General features: G+C 40.1%; 1 protein-coding gene across 3 annotated transcripts in view; it reads right to left on the bottom strand.

Annotated features, from left to right (window-relative positions):
- Positions 1-13,366: 13,366 nt before the first annotated feature.
- Positions 13,367-26,622, bottom strand: part of MYLK3 (myosin light chain kinase 3) — a 51,514-nt gene continuing 38,258 nt past the window's right edge. For all 3 annotated transcript variants that reach the window (XM_036911008.2, XM_036911003.2, XM_036910995.2), the window contains exons 10-13: positions 17,116-17,244; positions 15,825-15,977; positions 14,754-14,886; positions 13,367-14,020 (exon numbers count right to left, since the gene is read on the bottom strand). In XM_036911008.2, coding sequence (XP_036766903.2) covers positions 13,961-14,020; positions 14,754-14,886; positions 15,825-15,977; positions 17,116-17,244 — 475 coding nt within the window. In that variant the 3' untranslated portion in view covers positions 13,367-13,960. The remainder of the gene's footprint in view (positions 14,021-14,753; positions 14,887-15,824; positions 15,978-17,115; positions 17,245-26,622) is intronic.

Below are 26,622 nucleotides of genomic sequence, written 5' to 3' on the forward strand. Positions count from 1 at the left end.
CAGACTTTGTGAGTTTAGAACTCTGCTCGATGACTTAGCACCTATGAAGCCTTGAGCAACTTAATGCCTTTATGCCTCATCTATAAACAGAACTAAAAGTGGTGTCTACCTCATAGAATAATTTGGAGGAGTATGTAAGCAAATACTTGTAAAGCATTTAGCACAGTACCTGAGTAAGTATTTAGTAACGATTAGAATATAGATAGATACATGAAGAGGTCTCGCATAATGAACACATTTAAAACATATCAGATGGACTGATTTTTTTTGTATCATTAATATACACTTACACGAACCACACTGGTTATTAAATTCCCCCCATTATCAAGTCCCCACCACATACCCCATTACAGTCACTGTCCATCAGCATAATAAGATGCTATAAAAACACTACTTGTCTACTCTGTGCTATACTGCCTTCCCTGTGCCACCCTCCTACATTATATGTGCTAATCATAATGCCCCTTTTTCCCATTACCCCTCCCTTCCCAACCATCCTCCTCAGGCGCTTTCCCTTTGGCAACTGTTAGTCCATTCTTCGGTTTTGTGAGTCTGCTGCTGTTTTGTTCCTTCAGTTTTTTATTTGTTCTTACACTCCACATATGAGTGAAATAATTTGATACTTGTCTTTCTCCTCCTGGCTTATTTCATTGAGCATGATACAGTCTAGCTCCATCCATGCTGCAAATGGTAGGATTTGTTTTCTTATGGCTGAATAGTATTCCATGTGCATATGTACCACATCTTCTTCATTCATCTACTAATGGACACTTAGGTTCCCTCCATTGCTTGGCTGTTGTAAATAGTGCTGCGATAAACAGGGGTGCATATATCTTTTTCAAACGGGGCTCATGAATTCATAGGGTAAATTCCTAGGAGTGGAAAGCTTGGGTCAAATGGTATTTCCATTTTTAGTTTTTCGAGGAACCTCCATACTGCTTCCCACAAAGGTTGAACTAATTTACATTCCTACTAGCAGTGTAGTAGGGTTACCCTTTCTCCACACCCTCGCCAACATTTGTTGTTTGTCTTTTGTATGGTGGCCATCCTAACTGGTGTGAGGTGATATCTCATTGTGGTTTTGATTTGCATTTCTCTGATGATTAGCAATGTGGAGCATCTTTTCATGTGCCTGTTGGCCATCTGAATTTCTTCTTTGGAGAACTGTTCGGCTCCTCTGACCGTTTCTTAATTCAATTGTTTGCTTTTTGTGTGTTGAGGTGCATGAGCTCTTTGTATATTTTGGAAGTCAACGCCTTATCGGACATATCATTTATGAGTATATTCTTTCATACTGTAAGATCCCTTTTAGTTCTGCTGATGGTGTCCTTTGCTGTACAGAAAGTTTTTAGTTTGATATAGTCCCACTTACTCATTTTTGTTTCTGTTTCCCTTGTCCGTGGAGATACGTTCATGAAGACATTGCTCATGTTTATATTCAAGAGAGTTTTGCCTATATTTTCTTCTAAGAGTTTTATGGTTTAATGACTTACATTCAGGTCTTTAATCCATTTAGAGTTTACTTTTGTGTATGGGGTTAGACAGTAATCCAGTTTAATTCTCTTACATGTAGCTGTCCAGTTTTGCCAACACCAGCTGTTGAAGAGACTGTCGTTTCCAGTTTGCACATCTTTGGCTCCTTTATTGTATTTTAATTGACCATATATGCTTGGGTTAATATCTGGACTCTCTATTCTGTTCCACTGGTCTATGGGTCTGTTCTTGTGCCAGTACCAAATTGTCTTGATTACTGTGGCTTTGTAGTAGAGCTTGAAGTTGGGAAGCGAAATCTCCCCAGCTTTATTCTTCCTTCTCAGGATTGCTTTGGCTCTTCCAGGTCTTTTGTGGTTCCATATGAATTTTAAAACTATTTGTTCCACTTCATTGTAGAATGCTGTGGGTATTTTGATAGGGATTGCATTGAATCTGTAGATTGCTTTAGGCAGGATGGCCATTTTGACAATATTAATTATTCCTAGCCAAGAGAATGGGAGGAGTTTCCATTTGTTAGTGTTCTCTTAAATTTCTCTTAAGAGTGTCTTGCAGTTTTCAGAGTATAGATCTTTCACTTCCTTGGTTAGGTTTATTCCTCGGTATTTTATTCTTTTGGTGCAGTTGTGAATGGAATTTTTTTCCTGATTTCTCTTTCTGCTGGTACATTATTAGTGTATAGTAATGCAACAGATTTATGTGTATTGATTTTGTATCCTGCAATGTTGCTGAATTCAGATATTAGATCTAGTAGTTTTGGAGTGGAGTCTTTAGGGTTTTTTATGTACAATATCATGTCATCTGCAAACAGGGACAGTTTTTTACTTCTTCCTTACCTATCTGGAAGCCTTTTATTTCTTTCTGTTGTCTGATTGCCATGCCGAGAATCTCCAGTATTACGTTGAATAAAAGCTGGGAGAGGGGTCGTCCTTGTCTTGATCCTGATCTTAGAGGAAAATCTTTCAGCTTCTCACTGTTAAGTATGATGTTGGCTGTGGGTTTTTCATATATGGCCTTTACTGTGTTGAGGTACTTGCCCTCTATGCCAATTTTGTCGAGAGTTTTTATCATGAATGGATGTTGAATTTTTTTGAGTGCTTTTTCAGCATCTATAGAAATGATCATGTGGTTTTTGTCCTTTTTGTTGATGTGGTTTATAATGTTGATGGAATTTTGAGTGTTGTACCATTCTTACCTCCCTGGGATGATACCCACTTGATTATGGTATGTGATCCTCTCGATGTATTTTTGAATTCAGTTTGCTAATATTTCTTTTGAGTATTTTTGCATCTATGTTCTTCAAGGATATTGTTCTGTAGTTTTTTTGTGTGGTGTCTCTGCCTGGTTTTGGTATTAGAGTGATGCTGGCTTCATAGAATGAGTTGTAAGTATTCCCTCCTCTTCTTTTTTTTGGAAAACTTTTAAGGAGAATGTGTATTATGTCTTCTCTAAATGTCTGATAAAAATCAGTGGTAAATCATGGTTCGGGGGTTTTGTTCTTGGTTAGTTTTTTGGTTACTAATTTAATTTCATTGGTGGTAATTGGTCTGTTAAGATTTTGTGTTTCTTCCTTGGTCAGTGTTGGAAGGTTGTATTTTTCTAGAAACTTGTCCATTTATTCTATGTTATCCAGTTTGTTAGCATATAGATTTTCATGGTATTCTCTAATAATTCTTTGTATTTCTGTGAGGTCCATCATGATTTTTCCTTTCTCATTTCTGATTCTGTTTATGTGTGTAGATTTCCTTTTTTTCTTAATAAGTCTGGGTAGTCGTTTTATCTATTTTATTTTCTCAAACAACCAGCTCTTGGTTTCATTAATTTTTTCTATTGTTTTATTCATCTCCAATTCAGTTATTTCTTACCTGATCTTTATTATGTCCATCCTCCTGTTCACTTAAGGCTTCATTTGTTCTTCTTTTCCCAATTTCAATAATTGTGAATTTAGACTATTCTTTTGGGATTGTTCTTCCTTCTTTAAATAGGCCTGGATTGCTATATACTTTCCTCTTAGAACTGCCTTCATGGCCTCCCACAGAAGTTGGGGCATTGTGATGTTGTTTTCATTTGTCTCCATATATTGCTTGATCTCTCTTTTAATTTGTTCATTGATCTATTGATTAGGAGCATGATGTTAAGCCTCCATGTGTTTGTGAGCCTTTTTTTTTCTTTGTACAGTTCATTTCTAGTATTATACCTTTGTGATCTGAGAAATGGGTTGGTACAATTTCAATCTTTTTGAATTTACTGAGGCTCTTTTTGTGACCTACTTTGTGCTCTATTCTGGAAAATGTTCCATGTGCACTTGAGAAGAATATGTATCCTGCTGCTTTTGCATGGAGAGTTCTGTAGATGTCTGTTAGATCCATGTGTTCTAGGGTGTTCAGTGTCTCTGTGTCCTTACTTATTTTCTATCTGGTTGGTCTTTCCTTTGGAGTTAGTAATGTGTTGAAGTTTCCTAAAATGAATTCATTGCATTCTATTTCCTCTTTTAGTTCTGTTCATATTGTGTCACATATGTAGGTGCTCCTGTGTTGGGTGCATAGATATTTATAATGGTTATATCCTTTTGTTGGACTGACCCCTTTATCACTATGTAATATCCTTCTTTATCTCTTGTTACTTTCTTTGTTTTGAAGTCTATTTTGTCTGATAAAAGTACTGCAACACCTGCTTTTTGCTCCCTGTTTGTATGAAATATCTTTTTCCATCCCTTGACTTTTAGTCTGTGTATGTCTTTGGGTTTGAGGTGAATCTCTTGTAGGCAGCATTTAGATGGGTCTTACTTTTTTATCCATTCTATTACTCTGTGTCTTTTGATTGGTGCATTCAGTCCATTTACATTTAGGGTGTCAATAGATATGTACTTATTGCTATTGCAGGCTTTGGATTCGTGGTTACCAATGGTTCAAGGGTAGTTTCTTTACTATCTAACCGTCTAACTTAACTCACTTATTATGCTATTATAAAACACAGTCTGATGATTATTTCTACCCCTTCTTTTTCTTCCTCCTCCACTCTTTAAATGTTAGGTGTTTTATTCTGTACTCTTTTTTTGTTTCCCTTGACTGATTTTGTGGCTAGCTGATTTTATTTTACATTTAGTTAATATTCGGTTGGTCTGCTTTCTTTGCTGTGATTTTATTTTCTCTGGTGACATTTGTTTAGCCTTAGGAGCACTTCCATGTAGAGCAGGCCCTTTAAAATACACTGCAGAGATGGTTTGTGGGAGGTAAATTCCCTCAACCTTTGCTTATCTGGGAATTGTTTAATCCTTCCTTCAAATTTAAATGATAATCTTGCTGGATACAGTATTCTTCATTCAAGACCCTTCTGTTTCAGTGCATTGAATACATCATGCCATTGTCTTCAGGCCTGTAGGGTTTCTGCTGAGAAGTCTAATGATACCTAATTGGTTTTCCTTTCTAGGTGATCTTTTTTCTCTCTCTTGCTACTTTTAATGCTCTGTCCTTGTCTTTGATCTTTGCCATTTTAATTATTATATGTCTCGGTGTTGTCCTCCTTGGGTTCCTTGTGTTGGGAGTTCTGTGGGCTTCCATGGTCATAGAGACTCTTTCCTTCCCCACTTTGGGAAGTTTTCAGCAATTATTTCTTAAAAGACACTTTCTATCCCTTTTTCTCTCTTTTCTTCTGGTACCCCTATGCCCCTATAATATGAGTATCTTTCCATTTGGATTGGTCACACAGTTCTCTTAATATTCTTTCATTCCTAGAGGTCCTTTTTTCTCTCTCTGCCTCAGCATGTCTGAATTCTTTTTTTCTGTTTTCTATTCCATTAACAGTCTCTTCCGCCTAATCCAGTCTGGTCTTAAATCCTTCCATTATTTGTCATTTCTGTTATCTCCCTCCGGAATTTATCCCTTAGCTCTAGCATATTTGCAGCTTCATCAGCATGCTTATGACTTTGATTTTGAATTCTTTTTCAGGAAGATTGGTTATATCTAGCTCACCAGGCCCTCTCTCTGGGGTTTAAGGGATTTTGGACTGAACAGGGTTATTCTGACTTTTCATGGCAATGGAAGTGATCGCCAGTGAATGGCGCATGTATCAGCTGGAGAACAAAGTCCCTTCCTGCTTGCTGGTCACCTTGTCCATCTCTGTTTCCTGTTCTGGGCATCTGCACCCATGAAGCAGCCTCTGGTTTGATCTGCTGAGCTTCCGTGGATGGGGCAGCTGTTGGGATGACCTAGTGCACTGCCAGGGTTTGCAGGCAAGCAGCATGTGTTCTCCTGTGAGAATGGCACCACTTCGTGCTTTCCAGACTCCACGCCAGTTTCCACTGCCTGTGCCAGGCAACCTGCATACAGGGAGCAGCCTCTGGGTGGATCCCCTGAACTACCATGGACAGGGTGGCCCGCGGGATGGCTTAGGGCACTGGTGGTGTTTGTAGATGATAAGCACTTGTTCTCTGTGAGAACAGAGCTCCTACATACTTTTTGGACTCCGTGCCGTCTTCCTCTTCCTGTGCCTGTCGACTGTGTACAGAGTGCAACCTCTGGGTTGATCTGGGCGGGTGGTCCTTGGGATAGCCTAGTGCACTGGTGGTGCTTGCAGGCAATCAGTGTCTATTCACTGTGCGGACAGAGCTCCTACATGCTTCTCAGGCTCCACGCTGGCTTCCTCTGCCCGTGTCAGTCCACCAAGAGCATTAGGCAGCCTCTGGGCTAACCCCCTGAGCTGCCATGGGTGGGGCAGCCCTCAGGATGGCCTAGGGCACTGGTGGGTTGCAGGCAAGCAGCATGTGATCGCTGTGAGAATAAAGCCCCTTTGTGCCTTCCAAACTCTGCACTGGTCTCCGCTGTGTTGGTTGACTGCGGGAAGGGGGCAGCCTCTGGATCTGTCCCAGTTAGCCGCGTGCGGGGAGAAGCCTGTGTGGTTGCTGTGGGCAGGGCTGCTCCCCAGTTGTTGCTCCACAGCAATGGCAGATCAGCCCCTTCGCTTGCAGTGCCAGCTGCAGGTAATGAATGGCAGGCTGCTTATTGCCATGAGGGGCTTTGGTGCTGCAACCCTCCCAGGGGGTTAGGGCACCTATAGTTCTGGTTATTCAGCAGTCCTGTGCTTCCACCCCCTCCCTACTCTTGATTCTTTTCCTCCCGCCGGTGAGCTAGGGTGGGGGGAGTGCTCCAGTCCCGCCAGGTCTCTGCTTTTTATCTTACCCTTTTCATGAGATGTTGAGTTCTCACAGATGTAGATGTAGCCTGGCTGGCCAATAGAGTTGTATTCGCTGTATTTTCAAAGTATATATGGTTTTGGGAGGAGATTCTGCCATACTACTCATGCCACCATCTTGAGAATCTCCCCTATTCTTTCATCTTAGAGATCCTTTTTTCTCTCTGTGCCTCAGCTTGTTTGTATTTTTCTTCCCTAATTTACATTTCATTTATCGTCTCCTCCACCGTATCTCATCTGCTTTTAATACCCTCCATTGTGTTCTTTAATGATTGGATCTCCATCCTAAATTTGTTCCTGAGTTCTTGAATACTTTTCTGTACCTCCATGAGCATGTTAATGATTTTTATTTTGAAATCTCTTTCAGGAAGGTACATGAGGTCAATTTCATTTGAATCTTTCTCAGGTGTATGCATAATTTTGCTTTGCATCGGGTTCTTTTGACATTTCATACTTTGTCTGTGGTGCCCTCTAGTGCCCAGAAGCTCTACTCTCGGGAGCTGCTCAGCCCCTGGAGCAATGTCAGGGGTTAGCAGGGGGCCATGTTGGTTCTTGGGGGGAGGAAGGAGCTGTTTCCTGCTTCCAAGTTGCTATCCCTGTCTCCACTGCCAGAACCAGTGGATTGAACACACAGGTGTAAGCCTCTATGCTTTGTGTTTGTAGTTGTCATAGGCGGGGCTTCCCTCTGGCTGGCCTGTCACCATGGCAGGGGTTTCCGGTTTGCGAGCCAGAGTCAGGTGCAGGCTAGCCGGGAGGAAGACATAGTAGGCTGCGTATCACGGTGAGGGGTCTTGGAGCTGCATAGCCAGCCATGGGGATGGAACGCCTGAAAATCATTTAAGCTCCCAACCTGCACCCGGACAGTTTTGTCTACCTGACCTTTGTCCTAAGCAGTAAGCTCTGTGCAATCCTTGCCCCTTTAGCAGCCCTCTTGCTTTTAGGAAGTCTCTCAGACTGCCCTCCCAGATGAGCCGGATATGAATCCCTGTTTTCCAAAAACAGCTGGAATCTCCATCTCTCCAGGTATTCCGCCTGTCTTAGCTTTCCAAGTGCACTAAATCACCAGAGCACCATGCAATGTAGGTTCATGCTACCAGAGCAGATCTCCAGGGCTAGGTGTTCAGCAGTCCCAGATCTCCACTTCCTCCCCACTCTGTTTCTCTTCCTCCCACTGGTGCGCTGTGGTAGGGGAATGGCTTGGGCCCCACCAGGTCACAGCTTTGGTATGTTACTCTGTTCCATGAGGTCTGCTCTTTCCTCCACATGTATGCAGTCTGGTGCAGCCTTCTTTCCTGTTGCTCTTTCAGGATTAGTTGTATTAATTATATTTTCGTATTATATGTGGTTTTAGGCTGAAGTCTCTGTCTCACGTCTTACGCCACCATCTTTAATCCAAATCGGATGGACTAATGTTTATTTTCTTTGATAGTTACATACTGAACAATGTAACCTTATTAAATACTTTTTCTTTGTAAACTATGAGAAAGGGCCTTTATGGAAGATATAACATTGCTGGGGGCTCTGAGGCATCATGCCAGCTATGTTTTTAACTAAAAGTAAGAATAAATATTACCATGAAGAATGCAATGAAGTGATTGCTATCCAAATTTTAAAAATCTATTCAGAATGTTACCAATAATAGTGGTTGCCTTTATCTGTTGTAAGGCAGAGTATCTGCTACATGGACCTGGAGTGCTAGGTGGTTTCTCTTTTTTTCCCCTATTTTAATTCTAGACACTTAACAGGCTAAGGCTAAAGAAATGCCACAGATAATCCTAACACAGGCATGACTGTTAAACCCTGTGGCAGAGGGGAATGAACATGATCTTTAAATCCATGCACATTGGCATTTAACTTCTACTCTGCCACTTTTACCCTAAGGAAATTACAAAATCTTAAACAGCCTCAGTTTCCTCATTTATAAAATGGAAATACTTTCCACCTTGTGAGGATTAAAGGTAATATTTGTATTGAGCATGGCACTTAGAAGGCATTCATTAAACTAGCTCTTGTGATTACTTTGATCTAAAATGGGTGAGTCTTCCAAGAAGGGTGGATTGTCACAGGAGGGTGAAGCCCAGCCTGGAGCACAATGGCAGTTATGGTTACTATTGCAAACCTGCAGAGGAGAGGAGAGTCCCATGGGATTAGGAACCCCAAGGTCACCCCCAGCCTTTTGGGCCACTCACCCCATGGCCATGGCAGGTTATCAGGCAGTGGTCCAGCTCCAGGAAGGTAGTGTTCTGGCAGCGCCTGTCCTGGCACACCTATGGGCAATGCATGCACTGGGCAGTGAAGTGGAGTGACCTTTGGCCTCAGGACTTGGGGCAGGGAGCAGTCAGGTGAGCAGGGCTCACCATTCCAGGTCCACACTGGGTGCCCGGTTCTACCAGGCCCAAGTCAAGCAGGTCCAGCTGGGCACCAGACAACATGAAGGCTCCCCTGCAGGTCACCTCGTGGCTGCCAAGGTGGATGGTGGAGTCCACTGGCAACATGTATGGCAGGAGTAGGTTCTGCTCCCCACCCTCACACTGCAGCTTCCCACACTGTGCATCCCTGGAGACAAAGTGGAGGGTGGTAAAAAAAAGAAGGGAGGGGTGGGAGAGAGTGGGTGGGGTGGGAGGGAGAAGGGGATTGAGGGGTATTATGATTAGTACACATCGTGTGGGGGGATCATGGGGAAGACAGGGTAGCACAGAGAAGACTAGTGACTGTGGCATCTTACTGCACTGATGGACAGTGACTGCATTGGTGTATGGGGGGGACTCAATAATACGGGTAAATGTAGTAAACACGTTTTTTGTGTAAAACTTTTATAAGAGTGTATATCAATGATACCTTAATAAAAAAACGAGTAAAACAGGTGAGTCTTTTCCTCATTTATTTTAAGAAGGCATATAATTTGTTTTTATTTGGTGCCAAGATCTAGATTTCTGGCTTCGGTCAAAAGCAATTTACTTATCACCTGGTAAAATTAAGCACATTCACTTTTTTTTATTATAAAACATACATAACAAAATTTACCATCTTAACCATTTTTAAGTATATAGTTCAGTAGTATTAAGTATATGTACATTTTTCTGCAACCAATCTCCAGAACTCTTCATCTTACATAGCTGACTCTACCCATTAAACAATTCCCCATTCTTCTTCCCTCCCCCAGCCGCTGGCAACCACCATTCTGCTGCCATCTCTGAATAACCACTCTGGGTACATCATAAATGTGGAATCGTACAGAATTGGTCTTTCTGTGACTGGCTTATTTCACGTAGCATAATATCGTTGAGGTGCATTCATGTAGCATGTGTCAGGAAGTTCCTTTTTAAGGCCGAATAATATTCCATAACACAGATAAACCACATCTTGTTTATCTGTCTGTCAGTGGATAGATACTTGCACTGCCTCCACTTTTTGGCTATTATAAATAATGCTGCTGTGAACATGGGTGTACAAATACCCTGCTTTCAATTCTTTTGGATATATACCCAGAATGCTGGATTGTGTGTGAATTCTATTTTAAAATTTCTTAGGAACCTCCATACTGTTTTCCACAGCAGCTGTACCATTTTACATGCCCACCAGTGTACAAGCGTCCCAACTTCCCTACATCCTTGCCAACACTTTTTTTCTGAAACTGACTACTTTGTTTTTTTAGTAGTAGTCATCCTAATGGATGTGAGGTGGTAGCTGATGGTTTTGATTTTCATTTTCTAATGCTTAATGATTAAGCACTTTTTCATGTGTTGTCAGGTATTTGTATATTGTGTGTGGAAGAATGCTTATTCAAGTCTTGCCCATTTTTGAATCGGGTTGCTTTTTGTTGAGTTGTAGAAGTTCTTTATGTTGTCTAGATATTAACCTTTTCAGATATTAACCTTTTCTCAGATACATGATTTACAAATATTTTCTACCATTTTTTAGGTTGCCTTTTCACTGTTGATTCCATGTAAGTAAATATAAATACTGTTTATGGCTTTTTTCCCTCCTTATGCCTTAAAAGCAAGTGATGGTAATTATTTTGATTATCCGGAACATAGTAGGTATTTTGTTATTTCTTATATTAGCTGAGGGGTTTGAAGGAATTGCCTTACAGGAATCTTGTCCTACAGCAGGAATTCTTTCTACAATTTTTCAACATATTCACATCCCCAGTGGTGGAAGCTTACTACTTAGTGAGTCTGTCTGTCTCAATACTGTTGTAAATACTTTTTGGAAGCTGAGTTCTTTAACAGTGCCTCATGGTTTATTTAACTGATTTTAAAAACTTTTATCATGAAAATTTTCAAATACAAACATCAGTAAAGAAGATAAAATATCATGAAATCCTGTGTCAATCACCCAGACCCAACAGTTAACAAGATTTTGCCACACTTGTTTAACCTACATTATAAGGACAATGCCATTATTATACTTAACAAAATTAATAAAAATTCTATCGTTAAATATGCAGCTTAAAATGTTTCCCTGGATGTCTCTAAACTTTTTTGGTTTTTTTTGCTAGAATCAGGGTCAAAACACGGGTCCACACTCAATAATGGGTTGCTAATTTTAATTACAAAAGCAATGCATACTCATTGTAAAAAAAAAAAAATTCATAAGTTATAAAGTGAAAAATGGAATTCCCCCTTCCCTTCATCCACTTTCCACACCCTGCTAAGTTTCTTGCATATCCTAGAAAATTTTAATGCACATATGTCTTTACAGGTAAGATAATGCCATATATATGTTCTATAATTTTTTTTTGTAATGAAAAGATGGCTGTCAGTGCATCTAGATCTGTCTTTAACAAACTGCAAGATATTCACCTATATGACTATGGCAAAATTTATTTAAACACATTCTGATAGACATATGTAAGTTGTTTTCATTGGGCCATTAGCAACAGTGCTATAGTAAGCATCATTTTACATAATGTTCTATCCACTTGTTCAAGTATTGCTGAGGAGTAAATTTTAGGAATAGAACTGCTAAGTGAAGCATGATCTTGACTTTTATTTGGATGCCTGTCCATCTAAATTAGAATTCCATTTTCTCCATACCTTCACCAATCTGAGAAGGTGAAAAAAGTGGGTCCTGATTACCTTTCGGTGTTTTTCTGCCTAGCTGTTTTCAGTGACTGTTCATTCAAATGGAAATATCCCATTAGAAATAGTTGATACTGGCACAGTTGATTTTGAGCTAAGTACACACCAGCAAAGTAGAGACCTGAAAATATCCAGAAATGTAAAGCTTCATAAAAATTCCCTTGAATTTCAAACAAGGGAGGCTGAAATCCACATCACCTCTAGCTTGAGTGGGCCTGACCTAAACAAAGCCCTCCAGAAGACTATAGGTAGAGAATAACAACATATATAGGAAAATATATAAAATTTGATAAAGGGTTTTACACCTGCCCTCTCCACTAAGCCAGCTAACTACATGTGACTGTTAACTACCCAAACTGTGGCTGATGCAACTGCAGAACTTAATTTCTAATGTTCGATTTAAATTAAATGTAAAAATGGATACTTATTAGAAAACATTTAAGATGTTTCAGACATCTTTAGTATGTGACTATATTTTTCCACAGTAAATTTTATGAAATCTAGATACAAATTAAGTACATCTGATAAAAACCCAGCATCTACAGTGAAATGTATGCTAAGTATAAAACATACACCAGACTTTTGATACTTAGAAACAAAGAATATAAAATATCTCAATAATTTTCAGGTTGATTACATATTGAAATGTTTTTGATTTATGTTAAATATATCAAAATTTCACCAGCTTTTTTTTAAAGGAGTTATTAGAAATTTTAAAATTATGTATATGGCTCATATTTGTCAGACAGTGCTGCTCTACATCAGGATAACTAACTACATTTTTCTGGGGAGAAGACTCATAGCATTCCCCAAGAATCTGAAATCCCAAAGAGGTTGAGAATCACCATACTAGATGAGACTATAAGATAACCTCTCTAGCTCCATCTGGAGACTGCCATCTAAAAGCCTTTTTCAGAGGTAACTGATGCTTAAAAATAAAGCATTTGCCAAATCACTGTTGCTCTGATAAAAGGGAGGTTTCCAGCAGCCATTTATTTTGATGCTCAGCATTAACTGGCCAGCTTGGAGCATCACATCCAGTACTGAAAATCTTAGTTCCTGACAAGGGTCAGCTTTCCAGAGGCAAATTACAACTAGAGAACTGCAGTGGCAGAATTAACTTCTCCACCTTCTTGCCTGCCTCCCCACACCCATGTCCTCTGCCCCCAAAAAAGTTTATTTGGACAAAATTCCTGAAAGGTTGTGAAACTTGCATGGCTAATTAAAAATTGAAAGTAACTGCTGCTGACCTGAGAAAGTCATGGGAATAGTACAAAAATCAGGTAGAAGCAAGGGAATTAAAATGATTGTTTACACTTGAATAATGAAGTACTCCTTAATTATTTTATGTTAAGTGACAACACTGAAAGTAGTATATCCTTAATGAAGCAGTAGGAGAGCAGTTTTCTTTTTTTGTCTCATGATTTATCATTTTGTATTTCAGGAAGCTGAATATCATTCCATTCTTATTACCCATATATTGCATAACTGTATCTTTGGAAGGGAGATGAGGAGGGAGCCTACCAAAGTCAGGACAGAATTAGGAGAGGATGGAGATGTATATAGATTTAAAAAGCACATTCAAAATGACCATTACTCGATTTAGCTGTGACAGTTGTATATTTTTAAACTTCAAAGAATTCTAGAGGATACACATTTTGATTATCAAAAGGGAGCACAAGTTTAAAAAGTTTGAAGATCTCTGTGCTAAATCCATGCTGCTTTACATTAGAGTGGGATAGTCCAATAAAATATCTCACCCATGAGCAAATCAGAATTCTAGGAATTCTTTATACTAGAGGAGATGATACTGAATAACATGCCCCTGTGTAACTGTCCACTGAGTTCTTTAATCAGAGTAAGTTTAGAATTTAAATTTGGCATATGCAAAGTAGAACTTTCCTACCTATCTAAAGCATGCCTACACTTATCACCAAAAGTACATATCCTTGAACAGTAAACACAACATTTCAACTTAGTGATTTATAAGGCAGAAAATAAGTTCTTAGTCACTTTCCTTACAGCCACTTTTTCATCCATAAAGAAGGCAACAGCCATAATCTTTTTAAATAAAATAAGCGGAACCATAATTAGTTAAAGTCCAGATTATTAAAAATCTTGAGTCTTCACTCCCCCCTCCACCGCCCCGCCAGTCTCAGTAATTTCTGGGCACATGCGAGCAGCAGAGTTGAGGATTAGGGACAAGTTGGAAATTTTCTTAACCTGTTGGCAGCAGTTACCACGTAGAAATGTTTCTTGAGGTGAAGAGAGAAACCAAAAAACATATTTTTAGATCGGTTGCTTTAAGAAGAGTCAATAAAAGGACTTAGCAGGTTTACCCACTTGGGTTTGTTTAACACTAATAATGTAAAAGATTCTAGTGAAAACAAGATTCTAGCAAAATTATAATAGAACAGTCACATGACTTTCAGGAGCATGTTTGGAGCACATAGTAAGTGAGGAAATATACTTGTATTCTGGCTCTCTAAGTAAAGCTATTTTTTGTGTGTGTTTTTAGCAAAGATCTGAGTCAGTATCAAAATGTTGGAAAGTCACTTCCCTAGAAAACAGTTGTTTCTAAGATAGTTTTTATGTCTATATTTCCAAAGAGTTCTGTTGTAAACAAAATTATGAAACTTTTAAAGCTTAATAGGGATTTTCCAGCCCCTGTTTCTGAAATGTGGAGGTATCAGGTCACAAGCTACAAGCAGTTCTGAGAACTTCAACTATTGTCATTGAGAACATTTACTCAAATGTCATTCTGTTACTTCAAATGTCCAGTAAGTGTAAGCTAAATGCCACTTTTATGCCAATTGTTTTTGGTCTGTGGCATTTTTTAATTAAGCTAACAATTTTGACATGAAAGACTTTTTTCTTCCCAAATAACCTTTCTATTTAGAATCAAAATGTAAGTAAAAACTTAGCTACTCTTCTTCAAAGGACATATCAAGAAGACATGCTGCCTTCATTTAAAGAAAAAACAGATACCTTCCATTTTCTCTGAGCCAAGTATTTCTGCAGCAATAGTTGGGACTTGAGACGAACTTCACATTTTGAAGCTTTGGCAGGCAAATTACTCAACCACTCATGTTTTAGGCACTGTGTGGCACTCATTCGGCAGCTGTGAAACAAAACAGCAGTTGAGACTTTTGATTGGTGTTGCCTTTTCTGGATGTCCACAAATTAATTCAGTGGGGTAAAAAGCCTGAGCTAGTGGAACAGATGAATCATTTAGGCAGGTTCATGCCATGTACTAAAAAGGGAACTCCTCATGTCTAAAACTCCACTCCTTAGAAGTATAAGAAAGTTGTTCAGCAAAATGTTCCCTGCCCTCAGTAGAGGGAATATATCCCAGTGATGAACCACCCCCTCCCAGAGAGAGCTGGGGAACTGAGGCAGGGCAGTGGAAGGCCAGCTGTGCCTAGAAGTACTCTTAAGATAGTAAAAGAGCATGAGCCTTGAAAGATCCTCAGTCTCTCCTTCCAGAGAATAATGTCAACTTGTTCATCTGAATTAGAAATATTTTTTCTCTTACAACTTTTCACAATCAGAAAGCAACAAAATTATAATGGCCAGGGAACTATGAGCTGTCTCGGAGCCCAGACTCTTGAGACTCACCCCTGCATCCCTTGCAGTTATTTCTCTGTGTCTGAGTATCAGAAACTCAATGGCTTCACCATGACTGATGTAGCTTCTGAAAACCAGGTAGGCCTTCACTATCAAGAAATGAGGTTTCCCAGCCTTTGTTCTGGGGAATAACATTTGCACATCTCAACTTTTTTTCAAGATTAGCCTATTAATAATGATACTTGGTAATAGGACTAATTTTTAAATATGGTCCTTTCTAAAACTCTAGGTTTTATGCTCCTAGTTGTTTGTTTTTTAATTGATTTCCTTCATCCCTTTCCCTGCTGCCTTTTTTGCTCCAAAGAAGTAGCAGACTAAGAAATCCTGGACAGAATCAGCCCATAGGAAGCCCAGCACCAGCCTGCTCTTCACAGCACCCAGGTGAGCAGTTACCATCAGAAAGGTTCATGAGTGATGTTCAATAATGAGTACCTCTTCTCCTTGACCAGCAACTGGGAAACAAAGTCCTTGGCCTCCTCCGACAGCCCTTCAAAGGTGTCAGTATCGAAATCCCAAGTGCAGTTCACAATGAAATTCATGGTCTCTGCATCTGTTTCCCCTAGAAATGGGGACAGACCACTGAGTCTATAGAGAAGAGAAAGGACTGTCAGTATCAGGAAGCCACATCTGCCAACATGCATTGACAAGATAGAGACTCTTACAAGGTTCAAGCAGAACTAACTGGAACCCCTATTATTTCTCCAAAGGAGATGATTCAGTGTGTTTGGTTAGGGGAGGAAGTGGCAGGATTGAAAATTTGGAGGCAGGAAGAGTGTTTTAATAAATTCCCAGCCATGCTCACCTTTTTAACTCTTACTTGAAGTAAAGAGTAAATTGGGACCTAATCCAATATGTCCACACATCAGGTACATATTGACTTAATTTAAAAATAGCTTAGCATGTCTGAGACAGCCAGCCCAATTTAGATAATAGCCAGGGCTCAGGGACCAAAGGAAAACTGGCTTTATTAGGCCCTTCTAGAGTGAGGGTGGAGAGACAGGGCTGGCCTTGTCCTTGAACTTCCCCCTCCTGGTGCAGCACATATCCAAAGTGTGGGACACAAGGTAGCAATTATACCACAATGATAAGACTGGGAGCAAAGCATGACTTTGACCTGTGAGGAAATAGCCAAGGAAAGCCCACAGAGAGAGGAACATGTTTAGTCTGTACACAAATGTCCTCTCTGCCCATCCTAACTGCTTCCTCAGCCCATAGAAAACACCGAGCGCAGAGCAGGAGGGACAAGGTCAGATGATGCCGCAGTGTCCTGCCCTGCCCATCCCCTCTCCTTACCACGCCGGTGCACTCCAGCCCCACTTGGACTGCAGCACCTGCATTTCTTTGCTAGAGAGCTTTCTGCTTGTGGAAGCTGCTTTTTCCACCCAGAAGTTTCTGGGAATTAATGCTGCTAGATCAGCCCACAAGCAATAATTGATAGAGTTGGTATAGGAATACCTCAACCCTCTCACCCATCAGATGTAATAACTCCACCACAGATCCCAGCAGTCCCCCCAGGATTAAACTCCAGTTGCCAGCAGTTGGTAACTGACTCAGCAACTGCTTTAAAGGCTGTCTTCCCCCATCCTGCTTCCCCACTCTTCTGTTGGTGTTTCCTGGGAACTGCTCCCAAATAAACTACTCACACTCAAAGTTTTGCTGCTTCTAAGGTTACCCAAACTAAGACAGCCCCATCCCCACTGAAAGCCAGGCCCAGGGCACTCACAGCATGTAGATGATGACTCCCACACTCCACATGTCCGTGGGGAAGGAGACAAACTCGTAGTTGACAACTTCCGGGGCCAGGAACTCAGGAGTGCCAAAGTTCACCTTCAGCTTCTCCTGGGGCTTATACCTGGGGAGGTGGGGGGCAGTGGCGGCGGGTTAGTGTAGAAGACCATGGGAGTGAGCCCTGGGAGATGTGGGGTGTGGGACTAATTCCTGGTGGGAGCTAGACATTCCCCAACCCTTCCTGTCAGCCATCTGCTTGGACCTCACATTCCACCACACATGTGGTTTACTGGGTAATCATCATCTTATCACCAGGACCTTCAGACTTTCCTAAGTCACCAGGAAAAATCAGAAAATCACAGTCCTCTAGGCAATGACAATCAGAAAAGGAAAGACCAATATACCTTAGTCCCCAAGCAGCCACAAGATCCGGCTTAAACAAACTGGGTGGAAGCTGTGTGTGGAGGTCTGCTGTTGGTGTGGGCAGTGTGGTTGGAGAGACGACAGAAAGAATTAGGAAAAGGAAAAATGCTCAACATTACTAACCATCAGGAAAATACAAATCAAAACCACAATGAGATTCCATCTGACACCATCAGGATGGCTGCTATCAAAAAAAGTGTTAGCTGAGATGTGGAGAAATTGGAATCCTTGGCAGTGAGAATGTAAAATGGTGCAGCGACTCTGGAAAACAGTATGGTGGTTCCTCAAAAAATTAAAAGTAGAACAACCATATGATCCAGCAGTACCACTCTGAGTATATATCCAAAAGAATCGAAAGCAGAATCTTGTTCATAGCAGCATTATTCACAATAGCCAAAAGGTAGGAGCAACTGAAGTGTCTGCCAGTGGATGAATGGATAAGAAAAATGTGGCATATACATACAATGGGATATACTGTTCAGTCTTAAATGGAAGGAAATTCCAACACATGCTACAATACAGATGAACCTTGAGGACATTATGCTAAGTGAAATAATCCAGTCGCAAAAAGACAATACAGTATGATTCCACTTAGATAAGGTACGTGTAATAGACAAATTCAGAGACAAAAGGAGAATGGTAGTTTCCAGGGACTGGGACAGGAGAAAAATGAGCTATTGTTTGCAATGAAAGTTTTACAAGATAAAAAGTTTTGCAAGATGTGAGTTCTGGAGGTTGGTTGCATAACAATGTTAATGTACTTAACAGTACTGAAATCTTAAAAATAGTTAAGTTTGTAAATTTCATGTTATGTATTTTCCACAGTTAAAAAAGAAAAAAAATTTAGAAAAAGTTCTGGACATAAAGTTTAATGGGGATTAGAAAAGAGAGGTGATGGTTGAGTAGGAAGGGGAGTGAAGCAACAAAAGGTAGTTCTGAGAATCACTCTTGAAGAAGAAAGTATGTAACTAAAATTCAGTGGGCAACAACTAAGATGTCCCTCAGTAGCTGAATGGACAATGGAATAGTATTTAATGCTAAAAAGAAATAAACTATCAAGCCATAAAAAGACATGGAGGAAACTTAAATACCTATTACTAAGTGAAAGAAGCCAGTCTGAAAAGGCTACATACTATATGACTCCAAGGATGTGACATTCTAAAAAAGGCAAAATGTAGAGACACTAAAAAGATGAGCAGTTATCAGGGGCTGTGTTGGGGATAGAGAGGGAGATGAAGAGGTAGAGCACAGAGGATTTGTAAGGCATAAAATATCATACTCCGTATGATACCATAATGATGGATCCATGTCGTTATATACTTGTACAAACTCATAAAATGTACCACACCAAGAATAAACTGCAAACTACGGATTTGTAAACCATGGTGACAATTCTGTGTCAGTGTAGGTTCATCAACTGCAACAAATGTATCACTCTGGTGGGGGATGTTGATAATGGGGGAGGCTATGCATTTAAGGGGACAGGAGATACATGGGAAAGCTTTGTACCTTCCCCTCAATTTTACTGTGAAACTGAAACTGCTCTAAAAAGAGTTAATTTTAAAATGTACTGGGTATTTCCTGTTTGCCAAGTACCATGCTCAAACTTTTATACACACACACACACAAACACACACACACACACACAAAATCTCTTCTCATCCTCACAACAGCCCTGTAAAATAAGTAAGATTACTGTCCCCATTTTAGAGATAAGGCCACTGAGAATAAAATGAATATTCTGCCAATGTGCCTGCTTCCTTTAAACCAGGGAGGTAAGTTGTCAAAGAGCAGTCTCTTCTCTTCCAAATTTGCTGATAGGTAAATGAAGACCTGGAGCCAGCATAACCTACAGCCATCCAGTGAAAGAGCAACAGGCTCACCTTGGTGACCTTGTAGTAGGAAGGTAGGAAGCAAGGCAGCTGGAAGAGGGCACAAGCTCTCTGACAGCCTGCTCCTTCCCTGCACTGCAACCGACTCAGGGCCAATGGGTCAAACTGAGAGGAACAGCCTTCCCCTAAACAATGACCACTCTGTGCAGACAGTCCCCAGGGAATGCCACAGCGTCCTCCAGCACTCAGGGCCCGTAAGCAGATAGTACACTGCTTCATTGTGTGTGGAAAAAAGACCTTTGTTAAATATATGGATGTATAAGACGATTTGAAGATTCTAATTTTGTTTTTGGTTTAAAATAGTGAGGAGTCATTCCAGAAGATGATCATCAAAAAACTTCAACAAAGATCCTGGTGCTGTTGCAGTTGTAGCTGCATTCATCCCACCGGTTCCTGGACTTGCCATTGGAATGAAGAAGGAGATATCTAAGCTGGCCTGGGCATACAGTAAAACAACAAATTTGACTGGATCTATACTGTCGGAACTCAACCAAGAATTAGGAGAAGTGCAAGTTGTAGAGCTCCAAAATATTGCGACTATAGACTATCTACTGTTAAAAGAACATTTGGGATGTGAACAGTTCCCAGGAATGCATTGTTTTAATTTGTCTGATTTTTCTCAAAATATTCAAATTCAGTTAGACAATATCCATCATATCATTGAAAAGTTTTCACAAATGCCTAGGGTGCCTAACTGGTTTTCTTGGTTTCACTGGATATGGCTGGTAATTGTAGGTCTGCTTTGGTTATGTAGCTGTATTCCTATTATGTTAATGTGTGCATGCAATTTAATTAGTAATTTAAAACCTATACACTCTTATTTTACTCTACAAGAAGATATGTGAAAGAAATAATCAATCTTCCCATGTTTTCTTCCGTCTGCTACTTCTATAGCTTCTCTTCTTCCTTCATAATTACTACCCCTAAGTAGAATTCGTGCCTCATATCGAAATTACCGAGTATCACAATTCTTCCAATAGTAAAGACACCTCAAGACAAATGCTGGGCATAGAAGCCACAGGGCATAAATCTGCAAAAAAGTAAAAAGCTAACCTTTTCAAACAATATTGCTTCTCTCTCACTTGCCAACTCTACATTTCCCTGTATGGCCCCGTAAGATGACTGGTTAGCCATAGACGGGTAAGATTCCTCAAGGGAGGAACAACCTAAGACAGGCACAGTCGCAGGGGGGCCATCAGGTGAGAAATTGGGGATCAACAGAGGTGAGGCTTAGAACCTCACCCCCCCTGTTTTAAGAGAAATCTTCTGCATCCGTGGATATTTTGTTGCCCTTGTCTAGCTTGGATTAACACATAGTCTACAGGCACACACCTGATCATCTACATTTGCCCTCTTACAGCACTAAACTATGTTTTCTACCTTTATCTTGCATCTACCTACCACTTCAGCATTTTATTAAAAATAATAATAATAATAAGGGAGAAATGTGGGATTCACATATAAATCAAGTATAAAAATCAAACGAATAATCATAATTGACCTGATTGTTTATAGTTCATGATGCGTGATCAAAACCGAAAGTTTCTGTGATATGACTGCCCTTGCACTGTTCACCATGTAAGAACTTATTCACTATGTAAGACCTTGTTCACCATGTAAGAACTTGTTCGTTATGCTTCAGAAGATTGGAGACTGTTGAGATGTACGCTTGGGGTTGATTAATGACTGTGCATTGAGTCCCCTATACAGAATTTTATTGTTGTTAACAACCATATGATCAATAAATATGAGAGATGCCCTCTCAAAAAAAATAAAATAAAATAACATTTTCCCCAGTGTTCCAAAATAATTCATGCCTGTTACTGTAAATAATACAATTACTTTCTGAGAAGAATACTAACTGGCAGAAGGTATTCCATGTTATTTATTAGGGTTGGTTTCTTTATTAAAGGCTCCTTATGTGGCAAAAAAAAAATGAAAATTAAAAATAAATGGGGTGAGCAGAGGCCTGAGGCTGGCACTGGAGAATAAAGAAAAAAGAGCGACCACCTTTCTTTTTTTTTTTTAATTAAAAAAATTTTTTTTTTTTTTTTTTTTTTTTTTTTGGTGGTCGTTGTTTTGTTTTAGCGGGTGCTTTTTGGAAGTCTTAAAGGGACAGGGCGGGTCACTTAATCCAGAGGTAGGGAATCCGGGGATCTCTGGGCACCCTAACCCCTGGGTTGCAGGGAGCAGGGAGGCCCCTTACGGAGATAAATAGCCTCCCAGCCGCTCCTGCTCCAACGCGACTCCACCATTTTGGAGTAGCTGCCCGAGCCAGGCAACGCCCACAGCAACAGCGGAGATTAACTCCATAGCAGCCGGGCAGGAAGCAGAAGCCCTGTCTGTGCGCAGCTGCGCAGCACAAGCCACTAGAGGCCGCTGTTCTCCCAGGAGAGGAGGGACACAAACCAACAAGAAAGGAAGTCCTTCCAGCCGTCACTCGTCCCAGTTCTGCAGACTATTCCTATCACCATGAAAAGGCAAAGCTACAGGCAGACAAAGATCACAGAGACAACACCAGAGAAGGAGACAGACCTAACCAGTCTTCCTGAAAAAGAATTCAAAATAAGAATCATAAACATGCTGACAGAGATGCAGAGAAATACGCAAGAGAAATGGGATGAAGTCCGGAAGGAGATCACAGATGCCAGAAAGGAGATCGCAGAAATGAAACAAACTCTGGAAGGGTTTATAAGCAGAATGGATAGAATGCAAGAGGCCATTGATAGAATTGAAACCAGAGAACAGGAACGCATAGAAGCTGACATACAGAGAGACAAAAGGATCTCCAGGAATGAAACCATATTAAGAGAACTGTGTGACCAATCCAAAAGGAAAAATATCCGTATTATATGGGTCCCAGAAGAAGAAGAGAGAGGAAAAGAGATGGAAAGTATCTTAGAAGAAATAATTGCTGAAAACTTCCCCACACTGGGGGAGGAAGTAATCGAACAGACCACGGAAATACACAGAACCCCCAACAGAAAGGATCCAAGAAGGGCAACACCAAGACACATAATAATTAAAATGGCAAAGATGAAGGACAAGGAAAGAGTGTTAAAGGCAGCTAGAGAGAAAAAGGTCACCTATAAAGGGAAACCCATCAGGCTAATATCAGACTTCTCAACAGAAACCCTACAGGCCAGAAGAGAATGGCATGATATATTTAATACAATGAAACAGAAGGGCCTTGAACCAAGGATACTGTATCCAGCACGACTATCATTCAAATATGACGGTGGGATTAAACAATTCCCAGACAAACAAAAGCTGAGGGAATTTGCTTTCCACAAACCACCTCTACAGAACATCTTACAGGGACTGCTCTAGATGGGAGCACTCCTAGAAAGAGCACAGCACAAAACACCCAACATATGAAGAATCGAGGAGGAGGAACAAGAAGGGAGAGAAGAAAAGAATCTCCAGACAGTGTATATAACAGCACAATAAGCGAGCTAAGTTAGGCAGTAAGATACTAAAGAGGCTAACCTTGAACCTTTGGTAACCACGAATTTAAAGCCTGCAATGGCAATCAGTACATATCTTTCAATAGTCACCCTAAATGTTAATGGGTTGAATGCACCAATCAAAAGACACAGAGTAACAGAATGGATAAAAAAGCAAGACCCATCTATATGCTGCTTACAAGAAACTCACCTCAAACCCAAAGACATGTACAGACTAAAAGTCAAGGGATGGAAAAACATATTTCAAGCAAACAACAGTGAGAAGAAAGCAGGGGTTGCAGTACTAATATCAGACAAAATAGACTTCAAAACAAAGAAAGTAACAAGAGATAAAGAAGGACACTACATAATGATAAAGGGCTCAGTCAAACAAGAGGATATAACCATTCTAAATATATATGCACCCAACACAGGAGCACCAGCATATGTGAAACAAATACTAACAGAACTAAAGGGGGATATAGATTGCAATGCATTCATTCTAGGAGACTTCAACACACCACTCACCCCAAAGGATAGATCCACTGGGCAGAATATAAGTAAGGACACGGAAGCACTGAACAACACAGTAGAGCAGATGGACCTAATAGACATCTATAGAACTCTACATCCAAAAGCAGCGGGATATACATTCTTCTCAAGTGCACATGGAACATTCTCCAGAATAGACCACATACTAGGCCACAAAAAGAGCCTCAGAAAATTCCAAAAGATTGAAATCCTACCAACCAACTTTTCAGACCACAAAGGCATAAAACTAGAAATAAACTGTACAAAGAAAGCAAAGAGGCTCACGAACACATGGAGGCTTAACAACACGCTCCTAAATAATCAATGGATCAATGACCAAATCAAAATGGAGATCCAGCAATATATGGAAACAAATGACAACAACAACACTAAGCCCCAACTTCTGTGGGACACAGCAAAAGCAGTCTTAAGAGGAAAGTATATAGCAATCCAAGCATATTTAAAAAAGGAAGAGCAATCCCAAATGAATGGTCTAATGTCACAATTATCAAAATTGGAAAAAGAAGAACAGATGAGGCCCAAGGTCAGAAGAAGGAGGGACATAATAAAGATCAGAGAAGAAATAAATAAAATTGAGAAGAATAAAACAATAGCAAAAATCAATGAAACCAAGAGCTGGTTCTTCGAGAAAATTAACAAAATAGATAAGCCTCTATCCAGACTTATTAAGAAGAAAAGAGAGTCAACACAAATCAACAGTATCAGAAACAAGAAAAGAAAAATCACGACGGAACCCACGGAAATGCAAAGAATTATTGGAGAATACTATGAAAACCTATATGCTAACAAGCTGGGAAACCTAGGAGAAATGGACAACTTCCTAGAAAAATACAACCTTCCAAGATTGACCCACGAAGAAACAGAAAATCTAAACAGACCAATTACCAGCAACGAAATTGAAGCAGTAATCAAAAAACTACCAAAGAACAAAACCCTCGGGCCAGATGGATTTACCTCGGAATTTTATCAGACATACAGGGAAGACATAATACCCATTCTCCTTAAAGTTTTCCAAAAAATAGAGGAGGAGGGGATACTCCCAAACTCATTCTATGAAGCTAACATCACCCTAATACCAAAACCAGGCAAAGACCCCACCAAAAAAGAAAACTACAGACCAATATCCCTGATGAATGTAGATGCAAAAATACTCAACAAAATATTAGCAAACCGAATTCAAAAATACATCAAAAGGATCATACACCATGACCAAGTGGGATTCATCCCAGGGATGCAAGGATGGTACAACATTCGAAAGTCCATCAACATCATCCACCACATCAACAAAAAGAAAGACAAAAACCACAAGATCATCTCCATAGATGCTGAAAAAGCATTTGACAAAGTTCAACATCCATTCATGTTAAAAACTCTCAGCAAAATGGGAATAGAGGGCAAGTACCTCAACATAATAAAGGCCATCTATGATAAACCCACAGCCAACATTATATTGAACAGCGAGAAGCTGAAAGCATTTCCTCTGAGATCGGGAACTAGACAGGTATGCCCACTCTCTCCACTGTTATTTAACATAGTACTGGAGGTCCTAGCCACGGCAATCAGACAAAACAAAGAAATACAAGGAATCCAGATTGGTAAAGAAGAAGTTAAACTGTCACTATTTGCAGATGACATGATACTGTACATAAAAAACCCTAAAGACTCCACCCCAAAACTACTAGAACTGATATCGGAATACAGCAAAGTTGCAGGATACAAAATCAACACACAGAAATCTGTGGCTTTCCTATATACTAACAATGAACCAGCAGAAAGAGAAATCAGGAAAACAACTCCATTCACAATTGCATCAAAAAAAATAAAATACCTAGGAATAAACCTAACCAAAGAAGTGAAAGACTTATACTCTGAAAACTACAAGTCACTCTTAAGAGAAATTAAAGGGGACACTAACAGATGGAAACTCATCCCTTGCTCGTGGCTAGGAAGAATTAATATCGTCAAAATGGCCATCCTGCCCAAAGCAATATACAGATTTGATGCAATCCCTATGAAACTACCAGCAACATTCTTCAATGAACTGGAACAAATAATTCAAAAATTCATATGGAAACACCAAAGACCCCGAATAGCCAAAGCAATCCTGAGAAAGAAGAATAAAGTAGGGGGGATCTCACTCCCCAACTTAAAGCTCTACTATAAAGCCATAGTAATCAAGACAATTTGGTACTGGCACAAGAGCAGAGCCACAGACCAATGGAACAGACTAGAGAATCCAGACATTAACCCAGACATATATGGTCAATTAATATTTGATAAAGGAGCCATGGACATACAATGGCGAAATGACAGTCTCTTCAACAGGTGGTGCTGGCAAAACTGGACAGCTACATGTAGGAGAATGAAACTGGACTATTGTCTAACCCCATATACAAAAGTAAACTTAAAATGAATCAAAGACCTGAATGTAAGCCATGAAACCATTAAACTCTTGGAAGAAAACATAGGCAAAAACGTCTTAGACATAAACATGAGTGACCTCTTCTTGAACATATCTCCCCGGGCAAGGAAAACAACAGCAAAAATGAGTAAGTGGGACTATATTAAGCTGAAAAGCTTCTGTACAGCAAAAGACACCATCAATACAACAAAAAGGATTCCTACAGTATGGGAGAATATATTTGAAAATGACACATCCGATAAAGGCTTGACATCCAGAATATATAAAGAGCTCACACACCTCAACAAACAAAAAACAAATAACCCAATTAAAAAATGGGCAGAGGAGCTGAACAGACAGTTCTCCAAAAAAGAAATACAGATGGCCAACAGACACATGAAAAGATGCTCCACATCGCTAATTATCAGAGAAATGCAAATTAAAACTACAATGAGGTATCACCTCACACCAGTAAGGATGGCTGCCATCCAAAAGACAAACAACAACAAATGTTGACGAGGCTGTGGAGAAAGGGGAACCCTCCTACACTGCTGGTGGGAATGTAAGTTAGTTCAACCATTGTGGAAAGCAGTATGGAGGTACATCAAAATGCTCAAAACAGACTTACCATTTGACCCAGGAATTCCACTCCTAGGAATTTACCCTAAGAAGGCAGCAATCAAGTTTGAGAAAGACCAATGCACCCCTATGTTTATCGCAGCACTATTTACAATAGCCAAGAATTGGAAGCAACCTAAATGTCCATCGATAGATGAAGGATAAAGAAG

This window comes from Manis pentadactyla, chromosome 15 (assembly GCF_030020395.1).
Source record: "Manis pentadactyla isolate mManPen7 chromosome 15, mManPen7.hap1, whole genome shotgun sequence".
In the NCBI taxonomy this organism is placed as follows: Eukaryota; Metazoa; Chordata; class Mammalia; order Pholidota; family Manidae; genus Manis; species Manis pentadactyla.